This window comes from Spermophilus citellus (genome assembly GCF_964194105.1).
Source record: "Spermophilus citellus genome assembly, chromosome: 16".
NCBI classification, from domain to species: domain Eukaryota; kingdom Metazoa; phylum Chordata; class Mammalia; order Rodentia; family Sciuridae; genus Spermophilus; species Spermophilus citellus.
This window is the reverse complement of record NC_138196.1, coordinates 51,726,538-51,749,146: the sequence shown is the minus strand read 5'-3', so window position 1 is coordinate 51,749,146 and position 22,609 is coordinate 51,726,538. Positions and strand designations below refer to the sequence as shown.

Sequence of the window (22,609 nt, the reverse complement as noted above, 5' to 3'; positions counted from 1 at the left end):
CACATAAAAATAAACAAATAAAATAAAAGTACTGTGGCCATCTACTATGTTGTGTGTGTGTGTGTGTGTGTGTGTGTGTATTTATTTATTGTAAAAAATGAGAGTTAATTAACTTGTGTGAATGGAGACTAGAGGAATAAATTTTAAGAGTGAGATTTTTTTGATGGTAAATATCATTGGTTACCATTACAGAAAGTCTCTTGATTGTGTTCTCAATGAGATAGGAATTTGGGAATAAAGGGAGAGATACTGAGTCTCAAAGGAAGTGCCCATGAACCATTGAATTGCAGACAGCACCTACTACTCCAGACTGATAGGCCCTTGGAACAGGGAAACTCAGGAAAAACTGGTAAGAAATTAATGTAGCTCCATCCTGGCTCCACCTGTATTCAAGGGTATCCAGGAGAACTTCTGAGAAGGAGTTCTATAAATATTAACACCCACACCAACTAGTTGCTGTTTCTCCCTCTGGAGATAGCCTAAAGAATGTGAATTCCTTGCTTTATCCCAAAGTGCTTCTCTCTTGAGATTGCCGCCATGCTCCCTGAATATGGATCTGTTTTCCTAGATAAACCTCCCTCTATGCCTTTGACTGGGTGCTTGCTGAAATTCTTTTCTGTCAGGTAACTCTATGCCAAGAACCCCACTGGTTCTGAGTCAAGTTCCCTCTCTGGGAACTCCTCAGATCCTTCTTCAGAGATGTCTCTTCGGTGACATAAAAAGTGGCCTTATATTCCTTTTAAACAATACATTCAGACCCAAACCAAAGAGTCATACTCTTGGTGTACAAATGTGAAGACTAAAGCCTTGATTTGAATGTTCTCCTCTGAGCCTTCTTAATTCTGGTCATACCTGGGGTGTTATTTTTAACTGTCTTGATTCTTAAACTGCTTTTTGTGGGGAGCATACTATGACGTCATCCTGGTAATTGATGTTGCCTACTTAAAAATATTTTAGGTTTCGTTTTCCAAATATATCATTTTTGGGGTAGGAAGTGCCCTAGATTTCCTAAAATGTATGCTTCCTTGTACTCAGAAATGGTGCACAGTTGTAATAAAAAGGTGACTCAGCAGATTTGCTGCTGAGGGTTCAGGCTACAGAGAATAGTGTCTATGGGAGGCTGTTAGTATTCAAATGATTACATCCAAATTTGGATTTTTTTTTTGTTTTTGTTTGTGTTTTGTTGTGAAATACAGCTTTACTTTTGAAAAAAAAAAGTAAACAGAGAATTTGAGTTTTTACCCTTTTCTGTTAGGTTACCTTCAAGCTAGGATTGATTGGTTGAATGGAAAGACATGGAAGCTTACAGCCCTTCTCTGGAGTTCTTCTGGATATCTGAGGGCAAGGTTTAGGTTTAAGCCATACCCTGTTTTAGTCTTGGGCTGTGTGCCTCTATAGTTTCTTCAAACACAGTGATGCTTTCCAGGAAACCCAATGGATTTGGGTGTGTTTGGGTGGGCTTCTCAGCTCACATGCTGCTTTGGGGAAAAAGTAGTTAAGAGTTTTGAGGTATGTCTGCTGTGATCCTGGGGCTAGCCAGAACTTACCAGCTACTCTAGACACTGGCTAGTCCTGGTACCTCTGTTAGCCTGGGATTCCATGTATGAATAGCCGCAAGTTGGTATAAAGAGATATGAATACAGTAACTCAAAGTAAAATGCCTCTGAGGTCAAGAAGGAAAAAAGGAGTGAAATGTGCTTTTTATTTTATTTTATTTTATTTTTTTGGATAAGACACATGAACTTGTTTAGGCTACTAGGATCCATTTAATAAGCATTCTATTTTAGCACTGAATGCTGTTTTAGTGAGCTTGTAGTGAACTGTTTATAGGAAGAAAAGTTTACTTTGGGCTCACAGTTTCAGATGTCTAAGTCCATAGACAATGCTCTCCATTCCTCAGGGATCCAGATGAGGCAGGGCATCATGACTGAAGAGGGTGGTGAAGGAATGAAACTGGGACATGGCACCAGGAAGGGGGGGGAGAGAGAGAGAGAGACACTCCACTTGCCAGATACAAAATATAAACCCTAAATGCCCCCAAATGACCTACTTCCTCCAGCCACACCCTACCTGATTCCAGTGACCACTTAGTTAATCCATGTTTGGAGATTAATTCCCTAATTGTGTTAAGGCTCCCAGAACCCAATCATTTCACTTCTAAACAATGCACTTCTTGCATTGTCTCACACATGATTTTTGGGAGGACACCCAATAGCAAGCCATAACAAATACACTGTTTGGGAAATTAGTTTACAAATATCCATTGCTAAAGTAATCTGGATGTCTGTAGTTCTCACTCAACGTAATATAGGAGTGAGTTTATGTAATAGTAGTAACTAAAATTGCTGAGTAGTAACTAAATTTGCTCATAAGATTCTCATATTTTGCAGTATTCTTAAGCTCACGTAGGTTCCTCCATTCTTGGTGCCTGCAGGGTTTTTGAGGGAGGCTTCTGTACTGTGCCACCACTGGCAGTGTCTAAAATAGTGTGTTTCCTGTTGGAGTATCACTGACTCTATCCCCAGTGTTGTACATTCATAAATGCTTTCTCCTTTTGTTTATCTTGAGCCAAAACCATATTATATGTTTTCTATAAGCTTGGAGTATTGTCATTTTTCTCACTCAGACATGTTTAAGTTTTTTTAACCTTGTGGATGCTGAGGAATTTCTGCCCCTGTGTGCACCTCTTGTGAAAACATATTATTCTTTTTTTTCCTGGCCTTGTCTTTTCTCCATCTGGCCTAGAATAGCCCCTGGGATCAAGCTAGGACCCTCTGGTTTCTACTCTCCAACCTTAAGCCTTTGCATACAAGCCATCTCTTCTTCCTATACAAATCAACTCATAGAAATATAAGCATGAGGGCTGAATTCAGGGTTTGCCAACTTGTTAGACATGAAATTAATGTCTTCAGTATTCCAGAAGTTTCTATATGTTTTTCCTGATGCAGACTTTTTAATTTTTTTAAATTCCATTTTAGTATACCTTCCTGAGATTTTGATCTGTAGATAGCTGAGAAGCATGGTTTGTTTTCCAAATTTTAATCTTGGTCATTCTTGAAGGCTCATTTTTTTTTTAAAGAGAGAGTGAGAGAGGAGAGAGAGAGAGAGAATTTTTAATATTTATTTTTTAGTTCTCGGCGGACACAACATCTTTGTTGGTATGTGGTGCTGAGGATCGAACCCGGGCCGCACGCATGCCAGGCGAGCGCGCTACCGCTTGAGCCACATCCCCAGCCCGAAGGCTCATTTTTTGATTCTCTCTGTTAAGTAGTCTCATGTTGAGCTCCCTCCAATAGCCATCTCTACATTGAAGACTTTGAGGGTTATTCCTCAGACTCAACCTCTTAACTTGGCATTTCCATATGGCAGTCCCAGAGGTATCTGAAATTCAAGTCTAAGACATCTTGAGATCAGTGTCTCCATTTGTCTTTTCTCTGTGGCAGTGAATGGCACCTCTGAAAGTTACGTCCCACATCCTGAAGCCTAGGTATCCTTCCCAACCTCTCGTCCTCTTAACCACATGCACTGCATTGTCAAGTCCTGTCTTCTTACCTTGCAGTCATCTGCTTCTTTCCAACTCTCCTACTTGGTCCCAGCTAGCATAATGGCCCACTTAGATGATTACAACTTCACCTTTTAATTTATTCTCTTAAAAATGCAAGCCTAATCATATCCCTCTTCAGGTTTCAATTCAAACCCCTCAGTAGTGTCCTGATGTTCTTCCAAACCGTGTAGCTTAATCTGTCATAATTACCTTCACTCCTCATGCTATGTCCTTAAATCTTGCAGTGTCAAGCTCCCTCCATTTATATGGACTTCACCTGTGGTTGTCTCTATATCTAGTGCCCCTTTCTCTGTCCCCTTTACCTGTTGAACTCTCTTCCTCTTCTTTCAGGTCTCAATTGTCATGTTGGCTAAGAAGCTTTCTTTGTCTTCCAACTTTATATGTTCTGTGGCTCCAAGTACCTCTCCTTCATTGTACTTATCACAATTGACATTTTAGACTCATTTGAATGGTTTCTTGTCCTTTTTCATTAACCCTTAAACTCCATGCAGGCAGAAACACCCTTCTGTATCTTTAATACTTAGGTGATTTACTAGATGAGCAATTCATGTTTCTTGAATGAATAAGTGATTGGATCAGTAGATTATAGGCATTAAGAGAATGGTTTTTTTTCTGTATTTGAACCTTGGCTCCATCCTAATACTCTGTGATTGGTATTGCATTTTTAAAAGAATAAATTAAAAAGTGAGGTTATAATCATCTAGGTGGGCCATGATGCTTGTTGGGACCAAATAGGAGAGTTGGAAAGAAGCAGATGGCTGTAAGGTACTCAAGAGGATGAGGATAATTTGCCTAAGATTTCTAAGCCCATTCCCCTCATCTGAAAAACATAGGTAGTAAATACTTCTGTGGGTTATTCAGAATAATGTGATAATCTTTGTAAAACATGGAATACAGTGCTTTAGATATGGTAAGTGTTAAGTGATAGCTTTTATACTTTAATTTTTAAAAACCTTTTAATTAAGAAATTTTGAAATGCAGATTCCAAAAATCACATAAACTAAATGTTTAGTGAATGAATGACTTGGCTCTATAGTACTATCTTCCTTGCATGCTGTCGTTCTATCACCCAAATGTGCATCCACAGACTTTATAGTTTTGTCTTGCCTACTGAAAAAGTTTCCCCTCTGTCCTTTTTATAAATGGTTTATCTACTGAAGAACTTGGAATATTTGTGCTATAAAATACAACAGACACTAGTATGGCAGTATGTAAAAACGTGGATGTGTAACCGATGTGATTCTGCAATCTGTATACGGGGTAAAAATGGGAGTTCATAACCCACTTGAATCAAATGTATGAAAAATGATATGTCAAGAGCTATGTAATGTTTTGAACAACTAATAATAATAAAAAAGACAAAAAAATGTCCTACATAGTATGGATTTTGCTGATAGGTTATAAAGGACACAGTTCAGCATGTTCCTTTCTCCTGTCCACTTCCTGCATATTGACAGCTGGGTCAAGAGGCTTGATCAAACTCATGTTTGATTCCTTTGGTAGGACTTTGGGTGGTAATGTTCCTTCATGTCTTTGTTTTTATAGTATTAGTAGCTGTTACTACTTAATACCTAGATTCAGTAACTTACAAAGTATAACAAAATGGTAATATTTTAATTCTGATGTCCATTTTTTAGTGTTTTAGTATGAATACTAAAAAAAAAATAGAGACACATTTTCTGTCATTTACTATTTAGTTACATGGTTCATACAGAAAAACTGGATAAATGTTTGATTTTTTCACTTTGCCAGTTACCAAGACAATGAATTGGTTTCCTACCATCTTCTGAAGGTGACAACTAGTGTGAGTTAAAGAAAATATTATTCCAAACTCATGGATTTGAATATATATGATAAGTTTCAGTAAGTTCTAATTATTATATATATATATATATTTTGAAGCTTATTATGCTGTCTTTGGTCAATGGAAACCCTTACAAGTTGACTCCTGAGTTCTTTTGACATGACCGTAGTGGGTTTTTTTTTTTTTTTTTTTTTTTTTTGTATCAGGGATTGAACCCAGGGGCACTTAACCACTAAGCCGCATCCCCAGTCCTTTTATTCATTTATTTATTTTTATTTTGAGACAGGGTCTCACTGAGTTTCTGAGGGCCTCACCAAATTGCTGAGACTGGCTGGCCTAGAGCTTGCAATCCTGCTTCAGCTCCCAAGCCATTGGGCTTATAGGCATGCACTGCCACGCCTGACTCTCATGTCCTCTTAATGCTTTGTAATTATCTTTGCCATTTGCTTATAGCATATATTGGCATTGTTTTTATTTTTTAGATGTTGATGGGCCTTTATTTTATTCATTTATTTATATGTGGTGCTGAGAATCAAACCTAGTACCTCACACATTCTAGGCAAGTGCTCTACCATTGAGCCACAATCCCAGCCCCTATGTTGGCATTGTTGATGAGTTCAGGTAATTGGTTTCTGTCCTCAGTTTATTTTATCCTGATCCATGGTTGTGAATATAATTGACAAATATTAAGTATTACAGGAGTCATAATTGTGAATGTCATGAAGTGAATGCCTTAGATAGTATAACTAAACTTTAAAATATTTAGCACTTGGAGTTTGTGGGTACATGTATTCATTAATTAATATAATTTTTACTCTTACCATGTGAGGTAGGGACTGTTTTTCTCATTTCACATGTGGAAGAACTCAGGTTAAATAATGTGTTCATGCTACATTACTTAACATTATTTTACATTATTTAACAAGTGACAGAGCTTATTATTAGATCCATGGCTGTCCTACTCTGGAACCTACACACTTAACCACTTTACCTTTTTAAATGTCAAAAGTTAGTGTGGCCAGGTGTGGTGGCACAATGCTGGTGATCCCAGAGACTCAGGACGCTAAAGCAGGAGGATCTTGAGTTTGAGTCCTGACAGGGCAATTTAGCAAGACCCTGTCTCAAAATAAAAAAGGGCTAGGATATAGCTGAGTGGTAAATAGTCCCTAGGTTCAATCCCTAGTGTCAAGGGGGAAAAAAGTTAGTTGGGCTTGATTTGGGTTAAAAAAAAAAAAACTCAGGAATCTTTGGGGGCTGGTTTTAGGATCTACTTAGGAATTAGTGTCACTCTGCAATCTCAGAATGAACTTGAATGATGATATAGCTGCCTCTTCTATGCTCCTGACGATCATTACTAATCAAGTAAGTAATCATTACTAATCAAGTAAGGTCCGCTAGTTTTTTTCCCTACTGCCATTCATGCAAGACCACAGAATCCCTCTTAAAATTCACTAGTATTAACATATAATGTGAAACATATCTGCCTTTCTGAGTAGAACCTCATCGAATGACAGTGATTCTTTGGATTCCCAAATCACTTTTTTTCTGCCTACAGTACTCTATCATCACAATACTATATCATAATAGTCCTTTGCTCTTTTGATCTCTTCTGGTAAAAAATCGCCCCCCTCCAAAAAAAAGTCAGCTTCCCAAACAATGATCCATTAATAATTTGTGTAGATTCTTTTAGGTACACCTCAAAAAGAAAGATAGAGGACTAGAGGAAGATTTGGTGGTCACATGAATTTGAAAAAAACTAAATTCTTGAAGTTTTATAATGTACATTATTATATTCTATTAATGTTCTGAGAAATTCTATGGTAAAGACACTTGTTTCAATGTTCTTAATCTAGTGTTTTCCAAGCATTTTTGATCTTGGTATCTCCTTTCTTTTTAAAATTTTTTTTGACAATAAGGAAATTTATTATCTTAAGAAGTAACACCCAGTCCAGAAGCAGGACAGGCTCAGGATTGGGCAGGCTCTAGGTGGGGAGCATGGAGCCAGCAGTACTATTTCCCTGTACGTTTCTTGGCTCCCCCATCACCTCTGTGTTAACTCTTGTGCTCTTGGTTAGATGAGTGCATCAGTTTCAGTCAGGCACCACAGCTATAAGGGATGATAGCAATTGGAAGAACAAGAAAAATGTTTTGAACAAGTAAAAACAGTCTTAGAAATGCCCCCGCAGTGTTCCTCTCACATCTTATTTGCCATGTTTGGGCAAGTGCCTATTCTTAACAAATTGTTGGCAAGAGAAGCAGAATTTTTAACTGGCCTAGGTCAGCCATTTAGAAGAAAGGAGACTCCAGAGTCAACACAGTGAACACTTGACCTCACACAGGAGGTCTTCATGAAGGGCTAACTTCCTCTGTTAGCCTTGTACACCTCTACTCACTCATTTATGCTAACTACTTGCTATTCCTGATTTATCTTTGTATAGCATAAGCAGGTAGGCATGCATATATCCCCAGGGAGGCCTTTGCCTCATTTTTACACATTCAATTCTATTTGTTGTTAGTGCTACAACTCAATTGCTCTTCCATCCAGCCAGCTTTTGCCCAATAAACATTTACTGAGGAAAGAAAAGGGGAAATTCCAGTTTATAGGGTTTGGCTTAGCTGACTGAATGGATACAGGTGCCATTTGTATAGGTTTGGTGTGGTAGTAATTAGGGATGTGGATATTTTGACCATGTAGGTCTTGAGGTGCCTGTAGTAGTCCAGCATACAGTTAGATATGCAGATCTGCAATTTTAGAGAGGCACCAAGGTTAAACACGTAGATCTGTTTACATGTTAGTTAAAACTGTAGGGTCAATGAGCATGTAGTGGTTGAAAAGTAGTAGGCCAGAGGGCAGGCAAAGGAGGAGTAGTCCACTGAGAAGTGACAGAGTAAACTTCGGAGACTTAAGTAGGAGAGAAATGCCCAGAGAAGCCACAAGAGAGGCTAGGAGTAAATGGCCTACAGTGTCAGAGCACAGAGATTCAGAACAAAGATGGAGGTGTCCCCTGGATTTGGCAACTTGTTTGGGGATTGGGGTGGAGAGGTGAGGGTAGACTTGGGACAGAAATGACATCCTCTAGATTGAAGAGTGAGTGGGAGGTAAGGAAGCAGAGAGTATGGACCAGGTGCTCTAGAAGCTTGGCTGAGGAGGAAAGAGAAGGCAGCATTTAGAGGATGGAGTGGTGTGTGTGTTATGGGATAGATTTTGTTGTTTGTTGAGAGAGATTTTATTATTGTTGAGAGAGAGATGTCTGGGCTAAGAGACAGACTGGAAAGTAGAGAAGGCGGGACCTAAAAACCCCAGAGATGCTGATTGATAGTGTCCAGGCAAAAAAGGAGGGGATTTAGACTTGAGACTAGTGAGAAAGAGGTAAATGAGAGTACATAGAACTTTGTGAGAGGTTGGCAGGGAATTAAGATACTTCAAGCTGGGTAGCTTCAAATATCTGAGTAAATGGGAGGCAAAATTAACAACTGATGTATGAAAAAAATAGTGGAGGGCATTCTATAGAGGGTGATTTTAGGAAAAGTGGTAAAAGGTTTGGAAAAGATAATCATTGGATGGGATAACATCAAACATATTATTTTAGCCCTTACTTTATAACAGGTAAAATACACTCTCATTTACTTCTCACATTTATCTCATGAGATATTTACTATTATTCCTATTCTATGGATTAGGAAACGGATTTAAAGAGGTTAAGTGACTTACAAAGGGTGACAGAGCTAGTGAATGGTGGATGGTTCTACACTTTTCATGGCATGACAGGTCAAAGAACAAGAGTATTTGATGAGAGTTGCTCATATATTATCTAGCTAAAGGAGGAACTGAGGCCAGGGGGATACTAAGAACCTGGAGAAAAAGTGCCAAAGGGATTAAAAGCCCCTGCCATGCCAAACCCTTTTGTATATCTCTGAGGATAGGTTCCTGAAATGAAGTGGAAAGGAGCTAAGGCTTGCTGGAGTAGATAGGGTTAGGGCACTCTGTGGCTGTGATCTGCTCCACTGATCTATATTGCTTATTTATCTTTTGTCTGGAGGAATTGCAATCCAGAAGTCCCTGGTAAAATGCTATGAGGGAGGGAAAATTGCATTGTACATCGTGAAATCAGAGGGAATGAGAGAAGCCAGGGATGGGTAGAGTAGAGGTTGTTGTTTCTTCACTATTTTGCCCAAGGCCACCTCTGGCTATACCATGGTCATTCAGAGCATTTACTTGTACCTATGTTTGGGAACAGTTTCTCTGATTAAATGCAACAGAAGTCAGATCTTGGGAAAAATAGTTAATATTTTTCTTCTTTAGAAGAGTATGTTTTAGCTACATTAAATTTCCAAAAATGGTTTATTTTCTACTTGTACATAGTATAGACCATTATAGGAATATAAATAATTTTTTCTTTTTAAAAAATCTTTTATTTATTTTTTATTTATATATAACAGCAGAATGCATTACAATTCTTATTACATATATAGAGCACAATTTTTCATACCTCTGGTTGTATATATAGTATATTCACACCAATTTGTATCCTCATACATGTACTTTGGATAATAATGATCATCACATTCAACCATCATTAATCATCCCATGCCCCCATCCCTTCCCCTCCCACCCCTCTGCCCTATCTGGAGTTCCTCTATTCCTCCCATGCTCCCTCTCCCTATCCCACTGTGAATCAGCCTCCTTATATCAGAGACAACATTTGGCATTTGGTTTTTTGGGATTGGCTAACTTCACTTAGCATTATCTTCTCTAACTCTATCCATTTACCTGCAAATGCCATGATTTTATTCTCTTTTATTGCTGAGTAAAGGAATGTAAATAATTTTTATTCAAATACTGTATTTAAAACTACTTCTATTTAACTGATTTTACTTTTATGATTTGATTTGTTTATATCATTTTGGAATAGAAATGTGTATAGAAAGTGTTCATAGTACCTCCTTTCTTTATGAGGATACAAATAAAGTATTTATAATGACCATTTCAATTAACTAAGCAAAGTTCTAAATTATGTATATATCTTTTGTGACCCTGATCCCCAGTACATATAGAATTACTGCTATATTCTTCTATTAAAATTAATCTTTCTGATTTTTCTAGTAATAAAACACTTCTTTTTTTTAGAGATTGTAATTTTTGTTATCAGTACCTCTTAGTAGTGTATCTCAAAGTGAAGTCCAAGGATTGCAGAAATGATTTAGGAATTCTTGTTAAAAATACTGTGTATATTCCAAAGATACATCTTAAACTTTCCAAATTAAGAATCTTAGAGAGAAAGCTCTAGAAATCTGCATTTGAATAACTTCCCCAACTTATTCTTGAAAATTGATTGAGAATATTTTCAAACTAAGGATAGGGTCTTCTGATGTCAACAAGGACGAAGAAAACTCAGTCATATTTAATATGCACATGTTTGTATACCCACATGTGTAAGTATGCATTTCTCAGTTATCTTTGCTCAGAGTTAGAATGACTTCTGTACAAAGGCAAGTCTTAATACCATGTTTCTTTGAAGAGGATGTTTTAGTTTTTGAATTCAACACATTTATTTTGGATAGGAATGGATGAAATAATTTTTAGGATTTAGATTTAGGGTGGAGACACTTTATTCACCAGTTAGAAGCAATTTAAAGTCAGACTCTTTGAGTAGATTCAGTTGAATTATATCTTTAATTTTATGCACCTGAATTTTATGTCAATAATTCAGCACACACATCTCAATATCTTAAACATATATGTTATCTGGGTCACTCTGTAATGCAGTTTTTTGCTTCAAGGGAACTATGAAATAGAGATCCCACTGATTCAATTTACCAATGTAATATTTTTCTAACTATGTACTAAATATTTTATCAACAGTTTTTATTTAAAAGCCAGTCAACAAATTAATAAGAAAATGGTATTTTCATATTCTGGGCAATAATGGAGTATGAAACAGTGAAAAAAGCACTTCTGTGTGATTCATGTAGTTGTTGAATTACGTAAAAGCCCTGAAGCAGGGATAACTACTCTGGTTTTGTCATATTTACGTTCGGTATATCAGTGAGAATGCTTATAAGATGGGAATTATTTTTGTAATATATTTAAATATGTATCAGTCTCAAAATTTGTATGAAATTATCTCATGGATAGATCGATTGTGTGACTTTCTTCCATGACATGGGCAGGAGAGTGAAATGTAGAGAGGATTCCAGGATAGAAAGAGTATTAGAATTCCTAAGCATAACCTATCATAATAGTATGGCTCATTAGTTACTCTGTTATGAGCTTCCATCAAGAATAGATTAAGCCCCTAGAGTATGGAGAATGTAATTTCTATATTACATCCAGTACCCAACTAAGTGCCAGGCACACAGAGTGTGTCCTCAGTAAATATTAGATCATTGAATGAATTAATGGAAATGTGATTCATATCATGGAAACCTATGATTTCCCACATGAACTCAAAATTGCAATAGAAGCCAGTGATAAAATGATTGCAGATGTTTTATTACACCAGCCTTTTCAAGAATCCAAATAGCTAATGTCATTGTTTTCAATTACCTTTCCCTAAGCCAGTTTCCTTTTTTTAATTCTTTTTCTCCATCCCTGATATCTATTCTACACTTGCCAATTTATATCAGTTTTATGCTATTCTCTGTATATTTTCAAGGGCATATTATGATATCAGTTTTCAAATCTATGTCTGATTTGAAATATACTTAAATTTTTCTTAATGAAATGGAGTATGTTTTAAGGATTTTCCGATTTGGATCTTAGAAATAAAACATGTTTTCCCCCCATAAATATAACTCTTCCAAATAACTGGAACAAGAGTCTTAAGTATTACTATCTCTGTTGATCAGTTAATAGAGATTTTGCCTTTGTTTTAATATTCATTTTCCTCTTAGAAAACAGATTAATTACCAAGCAATATTACTAAAGGGATCTGCTTATGACGATAAAATCTGAATTCATGACAGGTCATTACACCCATATAATAAAACTATAATCATTCTTTGGAAAGGAAACTAACATTGTAAAAAATTTAGATTATGACTTTGGGATCATAATAGCAAAATATATATGCATACTGCTTTATAATTTTTAAAGCATTTTACATGCATATCCTTCTTGAATACATAACAATTCTTTAAATAGTACAGACAGTATTTCCAATTATAGTGAATCTTGGAGAAGTAGATACGTTCTTTATAATTCAGCAAGTTAATGGCACAGAATCAACTACATTGTATATCTTTCTTGGTTTGAATTGAGTACCCCTGCCACAATATGATGTTATATGCTTTTGTCATTGTAATAAGGGGACTATATCACAGCAGGAAACATATTTGAATTTCATATTTGTTCAAAGAAAAGATTATTTCATATCCCTTCATAGGATCAAGTCTCAGGGTTTATCTTGACAGATGCTATCTTTATGAAAATATTAACATAACCTTGATTGTTATATTTGATATGTGCAGGTAGGGTTGATCTTTAACCTGAACACAACATACGCTTTGATAAATGGTGTATTCAGTAGCTACTGAAGCTACCGATGATCTATTTCACCATTCATTTCTTGCTAAGTCCATGTTAGGTAAAATCATTGTAGTGATTTATACTTCAGAAGACCAAGTGGGCTTTACACAGTAGTGACAGTATTTCTCAGGGTAGAGAACACCCTGGCTTGCTTCTTCACACCTTCTCTGTGCCTAATACTTGTTTCTCTGTCTGGAGGTATTCTGCACAGAGTACCTGGACTTTCAAGGTACATGATTTACAGTTGGATGAAGAGGATGAAAAGGGATTTTAAAAAATTCACCTATCCATAATTTGTACTTCAAAGCTAGAAAAGCTCAGTCCTCGTCCTCATGCTCCCTCCCGCATTTGATCCTTTGGTTTCTTCTCAGCTGGTAAAAGACTCTTTTTGAAGCACAAGAAAATTCTTGATGTTAAATACTGTGAAATTAGAATCCAACAATATATTTCATAGACACTTTTATATCTTTTAGAACATATTTGGCTATACTTAGACCAATAGTATAGAAATGAAAATACTTTTCATTTAAAATAGAAAAAACATGGAGACAAAGTAAGTGTAAATAAGAGAATAGTTAAATTATGGCATTCAAAATATTCTGTTCTGTTATATACCAGGTCATTTCTCTTTTTTTATTGTTATTCTTCACTAACTGCATCCTGATTCTACTTATACTTGTTTTATTGGTGCATATTAATTATGTAGAATAGTGAGTTTCATTGCAACATGTTCATAAATGCACATAACTTAATTTGATCAGTTTCACTGCCCCATATCTTTACTTCCTCCCCTTTTCTTTCCCTGGATCTGCTTCTTCTACCCTAATGGTTTCCTTCCCTTGTGTTTTCATGAAAACCTTTCCTTTCCCTTCTAGCTTTCACATATGAGAGAAAACATGTGACACTTGTCAGAATTTCTGAGTCTGGTTTATTTTGCTTAACATAATGGTTCCAGTACCATCCATTTTCCTGAAAGTGACATAATTGCATTCTTATTTATGGCTGAGTAAAATGATTGTGTATACATTCCATATTTTCTTTTATCTGTTTAGTGGCTGATGGACTCCTAGACTGGTTCCATAATTTGGCTATTGTTAATGGTACTGCTGTATATATACACTGAAATGCAGGTGTCTCTAAAGTATTCTGTTTTTAGTTTTGTTTTGGACAAATACCAAGGAGTGGCATAGCTGGATCATATGGTAGGTAGTTCCAGTTTTAGTCTGTTGAGGAACCTTTATATTGATTTCTACAGTGGCTATACTAATTTGTAATTCCACCAATAGTATATAAGTGTTCCAAGTCTTTTATTACAGAAAAGGTGTTCATAATATAATATTGAGTATACAAAGCTAGATAAAGAATTGTGTCTGTACTACATATACTAATTTCTTTAAAAAAGTATGCAATGGGAAAAGGCCCAATAATAATTTATGATTATTACTGTGTCATCAGATGATGATGTACTTTATTTGTATTAACTCAAGTTAATCTCACATTAACCCTAACCAGGTGGGTATTATTGTTATCTCTGTTACAAAGAAGAAAACTGAGGATGTGAAGAATAACTTTTTCAAGGTTACTTAGTAAATATTAGACACATTGACTAGAAGGAAACACTTCAAAATGTCAATTATGTTCTCTGGATGATGATATTATGGGTCAGTTTAATTCTTTACACCTATAATATATTATAAAATGTATCTCTGCTGTTTATATAGTTGGAAATTACATTTTAAAGAGAAATTGTAGCATGCTTGAAGTGTAGAAAAACAGCAATATGAGAAATTTGTAGATTTTAATTAAAAAATAGCTTCTATTATATTTAAAATAGAAATTAGAGTTGGTTAAGAAGGGGAAATCTGGTGTGCTGTTGAACACACAGTAGGATAACTATAGACAACAATTACATACTATACATTTCAAAAAGCTAGAAGAAAGGATTTTTTTTCTTTTGAAACAGTCTCACCATGTTGCCCAGGTTGGTCTCAAATTCCTGGACTCAAGCAATCCACTTACCTCATTCTTCTGAGCATCTGGGACCACAGGCATGTTCCACAGTGCCTGACTTGAAGAAAAGATTTTTAAAGTTTTCACCATAAAGAGATGATAAATGTTTGAGGAGTTAGATATGTTTAACTTGATCTAAACATTGCACAATGTACACATATATGGAAACATCACGTGGTACCCATTAATGTGTAAAATTTTTATGTTTTGTGTTTTTATACATCAGTTAAAATTAATCTGACTACAAATAATAAAAATAAAAGGTATCATTTTCAAACAAAAAAGAGGGAGAGGAAAGAAAAAGACATAAATGCACCACTTTGTATCAAAGTAAAATTACCTAAATGATAACCTCTCAGTATATGTGCTTGACCATTTTCTTTTATTTATAAGAAAACAAGGTATTTTTCAGTTCGTGACTAAACACAATAAAACACTTTCCAGGAAACTGACTTTTGTCAAATGAGGCTTTGTTTAGATACTTAAATCCTTGACCAGTAATAGAAAATGGAAAGGCACAAACTCAGTAGGACATCTCCAGGAAATGTGTACTTTCCTCTCTGTAAAGCATATCCTCTAAGACCAGAATATTCCAGGAGTGGAATGTTCTGTTGTCTTACTTTGGTTGCTTAACTTCTCGGCCCTTTGTTTGCTTTCCTATTAGAGTCAATCAGTTGGCCATCCAGCCAATTAACCAACTTTCACCTTTCTGAAATTTGGTAACATTTTGAGTTTTATTAGTAATACTAGCTGTTCTTTGCCACTGTATACTAGGCATTCTGCCAAATGCTTTATATAAGGGAGCAATTATAGACTAGATGCCCATGTGTTGAACATGGCTCATGTTGGGAATGACTTCCCTTGCCCATGTCCCCATCTTCTCTCAGTCTTAGTCTACTTGGATAGCCTTTCAAGTTTCTTAGTCTCTTCTTATCCTTCTGAGTATAGATATGACTTCTTCATTTCTTTGGTTTTGAATAAATTGTGTGTTGAGGCCAAGGCAGAATATGATTGATTTGAAAGGACCACAGTTCTGAGAATAACAATCAGGAGTGAGAATGCTAGTCATGGGATCACAGTAGATTGTCACATGCCAAGAATGCTTGGAAAGACTCAGCCATGTGACAGCTCCATGTGGTTAATGATAATTATTGGGTTTCTGTTTTTGTAAATTAAACCACTGTTCTAATAACTTTACGGATTTATACCCATCACTGATTAAACTCTGTATAATTGTTGAACTCTGTGCAACTGATTTTCTTTTAAAAATGAAATGCATTGGAAAAGTTAACCTACATAATGAAGGGGGGAGAGGCACTTGTTTATTTGAGTAGTGCAGGTAAGGCATGAAAGGAATTACAATTTTGGATTGGCTTGGAAGCAACCCAGAAAAGAGTGCCATTTTAAAAACAGAGGACAATGTGGCTTATGTATGGTTGGATTTCAGATAGGTCCTGGTTATTTACTTGCTAATAGTGTCAGAATACCCAGGTTTCTCTGGGTGTTGTTTCCTCAGGACAGGGTGTCTCTAGCCTTGACACAAAGAGAATATGAGTGTGTTGACTGAAAAGCTGATATGTATTCAAGAGAGGGTTTATTGATATGATGTCTGGTCTTGATGTTAACAATCAAGTTCATGTATTAGAGGAAAGCTTTTAGGTTTTTCCTTGTCTTTAGAAAACGTTTTTATAATTAGCAATTATATGTTGAGAGTTTAATTTTCTCCTTCCTAAGAACTCACTGAGTGATTACAAATGATCTTGGAAAGTTGTTTAAGCTAGATTTAAATCTTAAAATGAAGACAGGTTCATTTATTTTAATAAAATAAAAATGTGGTTTGTTTGTTCCTTTGTTTATATAATAGAGATCTGGTTCACCAAAAGTGTTTATGACTTAATTTTGTGATATGGATACTAAAATCTTAAGGCAAGAACAAAGTGTTCAGACTACATATGAAGATGTAATTTCTGGACTAGAATTCTCAAGATTTCTAATACTTATCCTTCATGTCAGTAAGAGAAATACATGTTTTTCTTTCATCTTTCTTAAAACCAGAGCTTTAGGAAGCTGATTGTCAGGAAGAGGTAGGCTTTATCTCAGGAATGAGGCCTGTGTTAATGCAGATAGAAGAAATTAATATTTGCCTTTAAGAGCAAGTCTTTGGGGAAGTTGGCCTGTGGAGCTTCTTTTTTTAAAACAATAAATGTTTGCATTTTAGTTTCCTTCCTGCCTTCCTTCCTTCCTTCATTCCTTTCTTCCTTCCTTTGGGAAAAAACTCTGCTTTGGGACAATGATTATAAAAATCTATCCTGTGACATGAAAGAAAATAGAGTGTGGAGTGTTTATCTTAAATTCATTTCAATATGAGATTCTGACTCCATAAATATTATATCCTTAAAAAAGGAATTTATGTGCATAATAAGTAGCCCACTTAGTTTTGGCCCTGATTTTTTATTTTTGTTTTGTTTGAGTTGGGGAAGAGGTTATTTCTATGTTGCCAAGGCTGGTCTCTAACTCATGAGCTCAAGGGAGCCTCCTGCCTCAGTCTCCCAAGTAGCTGGGACTATAGGTTTGTGCTACCACAATTGGCTGGCCCATGATATTTATTCTTTTATTTTCCCTTACTTATAGATTCTCCATCAGACTGTGGGGTGGGATAAGGATAACTTTTTCTTTCTGATAAGGGTCAGTGACACCTGAGGGTAGGATAAGGGAAATCCAGAACCAAATTGGAAAATCAGATTGAAAAATAATAGAGCTTTTGTTTAAAGTGTTAAAATAGAAAATGTTATTCTCATAAGCCACTCTCCCCAATTTATTTAGTGTGGTAAAATACTCATAATTTACCATCTTATTTTTAAGTATACAGTTCCGTGGTATTAAATACCTTCATAATGTTATGTAATCATCACCACTATCTATCTCTATAACTCTCTGCCTTGTAAAATTGAGACTCTGTGCCCATTAAACAATTAGTCCTCTTCTCCAACCTCTGGTACCCACCATTCTACTTTCCTTCCTAAGCTTCTTAAAGAGACCCTGTTCAGATATAGTCAGTAGTGATAAAAGTATTTTGTTATATTACATGTAGTTAACAGACACATCACAAGAAATATTAGCTCCAAAACTAGAGAGAGAGAAAAAAAAAGAGGAAAAAGAATTTACAAATTGAAAGTTTTGAAGAGAGTTGTAAAAGAGAGACGTGCAAAGAATGTGCTTCAAATATGTATGTTGTCTTAGCTTTCTGTTGCTGTAATAAATATTGAGCAAAATCAACTTAAAAGGAGGAAGGGTTTATTTTGGCTCATATTGTTAGAGGTTTCAGTCCATGGTCACTTGTCCCTGTTGTCTTGGGGCTATGGAAATGCAGTACATTGTGGTGGGAAGTGCATGATGGAGGAAACTGCTCACTTCTTGTGTCTGAGAAGCAAAGAGAGACAGGAAGGGGCTGAGTTCCAATTTTCCCACCAAGGGCATTCCTCCACAGACTTAACTTCCTTCCACTAGGTCCTAACTCCTAAAGGTTCCATCCATCCAAAGAGCAACACATGCTGGGGATCAGCACATGGCCCTTGAAGAACATTCAAGATCCAAACTAAAGCATGTTTGCTGCCTATCATTTAATTCACACCTGTTTTTCTTCCAGCCCTTAAAGATGGTTTCCATTTTAAGAATCCAAGTTCAGGTACTTCTCCAATAAGTGTTTGACTTCAGTTTTATCATGTGATCACAATTGGTCATTAAAACTACTATAAGTATATTTGGCAAACTAACCAGAGTACTTGCCAAAACCTTGAAAGTTTATGATTACCTCAAAGTTCAGCCAATAAATAAATAAATAAATAAATAAATGAATTTCTTAAATATCTGCCTGATCGTTTCTTTAGTGTCCCCCCGCTTCATGAACTCCATAAAAACTTAAATTAGAGGGCTGGGTTTATGGCTCAGCGGTAGAGCACTTGCCTAGCACGTGGGAGACCCTGGGTTCAATCCTCAGCACCACATAAAAACAAATAAATAAATAAATAAAACAAAAAGTATTAAAAAAAGAGCACTAATCCTATTCCTAAAGGCTCTATTTTAAAAAAAATACATTAGAATAAAATCTACTGACGATGCAATTCGTTAACAAGCTGCCAAGAGACTAAAAAATAGTTTTAAATGCTTGAACGTATTTTTTTATGCATTGAGTGGCTTTGTCTATATATGATTATGAAGTTTTCATTAATTTCTTGGGAATGCATTCAATGCTGTATGTTAATTTGTAGCATAAAGGAATGTCTGTTCTTTCATGTTGTAAAGCTTTGATAAAAAAATTCTACTTAGAAATCTTAAAACTACAGCTTTTTGGTTGTTTTTTAATAATAACAAGCATAAACAGGGATGACACTTGGCACTTGACCCATGGACAGCATGAATCTAAGCCAAGGATTAGAAATTATCCACTCCCTATTGGGTGACCTATGGCCATTGAATTGATTGCAACTGTGCTGGTGTGACATACTTGAGAACAAAGTGATTCCTCATGCTTGTTGATGGGATGAGAGTGATAATAGTATTAGCCATTTAGATCCCTTAAGAAACATGACAATGCTGATCAAGCATTGTAGTACTTTTCATTCACAAAAGTGCTGTATAATATTTTAGTTTCATTATTTTCCTCCCAAACCCAGTTTTATTACACATTTCAATCACTTTGTATATGATCAATTAAGAAGTTTTTCTTTAATTATATTGGCCAGATAGTAGTATTTTAATTCTGTACAGTCTCACCTGTTTTTTTAAAACAAAAAAACTTAAATTCTAAGCAGTTATATAGTTCATTCTTTTTAAGCATTACTGACATATAGAGAGTGAGAATTTAAATTCTATGCCTCACTGAGAGAAAACAACTTTTTTGTATGTGTGTTCATGATTGAACCTAGGATACTCTATGACGGAATTATATTCCCAGCCCTATTTTATTTTGGTGATAGGGTCTTACTGAGTTGCTCAGGCCGACATCATACTTGTGATCCTTCTACCCCAGTCTTCTGGGTAGCTGGGATTATAGGAGTGTGACATCATGCCCAGCAAGAAAACATTATTAATAGTTTGGTGTTTGTGCTTCCAAATATATTCTCAAGATAGACAAAATATATAATTTTTTACCTCCCTAAAGCATGCTTTTTAATCATGTACTATACTTTAACTTCCCCCTACCCCCAGTTCTGTTAGGGATCAAACCGAAGGTCTATACATGCTGGGCAAGTGCTCCCCCACTAAGCTATACCCCAAGTACTATTACTCTTTGACTATTGATTTATACTTGGATTATTTCCAGTTCTTTTCCCTTATAATCAATAGCAGTGGAATTCTTTGTACATGGACTTTTTTGCATGTATGCAAGTAATTTTTTTGGCTAGATTCCTAAGAGTGGAATTGCTGAAACAAAAGATACTTCACTTAAAATTCTAATATTTGTGATTCAGTTGTCTCTTAAAAGCTTTTAGAAATATACATCCTCCCAACTTTATATGAAAGCAGCAACCATTTCCCAAAACCCTGATCAACATGAATCTTTCCCCTACTTTTGGCAATCTGATGGTATGTCATTACTCCAATTTTCATTTCTCTAATAAAAATGTGGTGTATTTTTTCATATGTGTATAGGCCATTTGCTTCTTTTATGATTACCCTTTCAGTCTTTGCTTGGTTTTCATTTTAGTTATTTTTTTCTTGCTTGAAGATATATGTATACAATATCCTTTGTTCAATATGTTGAAGATATTGTATCCTAGTCCATCATTTATATATTGTTTTTAGCATCTTTGGTCAAATAGAAATTTTCTGTTTTAAATAGTCATATTTGTCTTCATTTTCCTTCATAATTTTTGGATTTTATGCCTTATTTTAGAAAATTCTTCTTTATTCTAAGATTATAAACAGCTTTTGCCATATTTTAATTTTTAGTTTAAGAAAGTATCTAGCTCTTTATTTAGTTTTGAGTTATTTGTATATAAAGGGTGAGACTATAACCCTTTACCCCCCATGAATATAAAATGATTCCAATACTGTTTATTGAATAGTGTTTATCCCTTTCTATATTAATTTCAAAATTTTCTTATGTTATTAATTCCCATATATAGATGCATATGTTTTTTGTAGTTTCTTATCATTCTGTTGATTTGTTTATTTCTACATTATCACCATACTATTATGATATTTGATAAGGAAAATCCTTCCTTAACTCTTTTTTTTTTTTTAAAGAGAGAGTGAGAGAGGAGAGAGAGGGGGGAGAGAGAGAGAGAGAGAGAGAGAGAGAATTTTTAATATTTATTTTTTAGTTCTCGGCGGACACAACATCTTTGTTGGTATGTGGTGCTGAGGATCGAACCCGGGCCGCACGCATGCAAGGCGAGCGCGCTACCGCTTGAGCCACATCCCTAGCCCCCTTAACTCTTTTTTTTTTCCCAAAAATATTTTAACTAATTACAGCATTTACTTTTCCAGAAGAACATTATAATCTAACAAAACTTATCTTAATGATTGTTATATGAAATTTCACACCTTTGATTTTATTTTTATATGTAATTTATTCATTCAATAATCTTCATCTTTTTTCCCCTCATATTTCAGAGTTCTGTGTGTGGAAACTCAAATGAGACAGTTCAGCCTAGAAGAGTAGTAATTTCTCATAATATGGATAAAGCTCTGAAAGAAGGTAAGAATTAAGGTAAGGTAAGGCAATCTGATGGCAATCTGATGGTATGTCTTCGTTCCAATTTGCATTTCTCTAATAAATATGTCGTGTATTTTTACATATGTGTATGGGCCATCTGTTTCTTTTATGATTACCCTTTCAGTCTTTGCTTGGTTTTTATTTTAGTTATTTTTTTCTTGCTTGAAGATACATGTTTAAAATAGTATTTTTTTCAGTATGTTCAATATGTAAGGATAATTACTACATAAAGCAACTCATTATGTTTTAAAAGGAAAATAATAATCTAGCAAATTAATCTATCCTTCATTCCTATAGCATTAGGAATTTTTCTTCATAGTTTATATTTGATTATTAAATAAATACATTCATATTTTGGTTGAATGAAAGGGATTAAGTATTTATCGGGTATGAATTTCCAGATCACAGGAGGTTAGAGTCAAGTGGAGCTTCTTCTGCCATAGAAAGCACAGATCTTTGCTCCCTAAAATAGGGATCAGGAAATCATTTTTTCTTCTAGATATAACTTACAGAAGGTATGTTAGGGATAAATAGACTCAGTCTCACTCATGGGCAAACCATTAACCAAATTAATTGATAGTAGTTAGTCTTACATAAGAATGAAGAGAACATATAAGTGAAGCTTATATTGAGAGGATGTCACTTTTGGGGGGTTTCCTGTGTTGTTATTTTTGATCCTGTGCTGAACAACGTGGATGCTATTTTTTAAACACTCTAGATTCTTTTATCTTTCTCTGAAAAGTGTTGGTTTTTGTTTTTTTTTAATATTCAGTTTAGCTATTGACTGGTCATCTTGGAGACAGTTGATTTCATACATTTTGGGGGGGGGGGCTGGGTCCATTTGGATTTTGTCTTTAGTCCAAAGTCAATACTTTTGTCCTAGCAGTCAGTTGTGAGTCTCAGTGGGAGACAGTGGTTGAAGTTATCTGCTAGGCTCTTCAGTCCTCCTGCCCTTGCTTTCCACTGCCCTGCGTGGGTAGC

General features: G+C 35.4%; 1 protein-coding gene across 4 annotated transcripts in view; it reads left to right on the top strand.

Moving 5' to 3' along the window:
- SNX25 (sorting nexin 25) overlaps positions 1-22,609 on the top strand; it is a 121,332-nt gene that overhangs the window by 14,792 nt on the left and 83,931 nt on the right. For all 4 annotated transcript variants that reach the window (XM_081268903.1, XM_081268902.1, XM_081268900.1 and 1 more), the window contains exon 2: positions 21,526-21,610. In XM_081268903.1, coding sequence (XP_081125029.1) covers positions 21,526-21,610 — 85 coding nt within the window. The remainder of the gene's footprint in view (positions 1-21,525; positions 21,611-22,609) is intronic.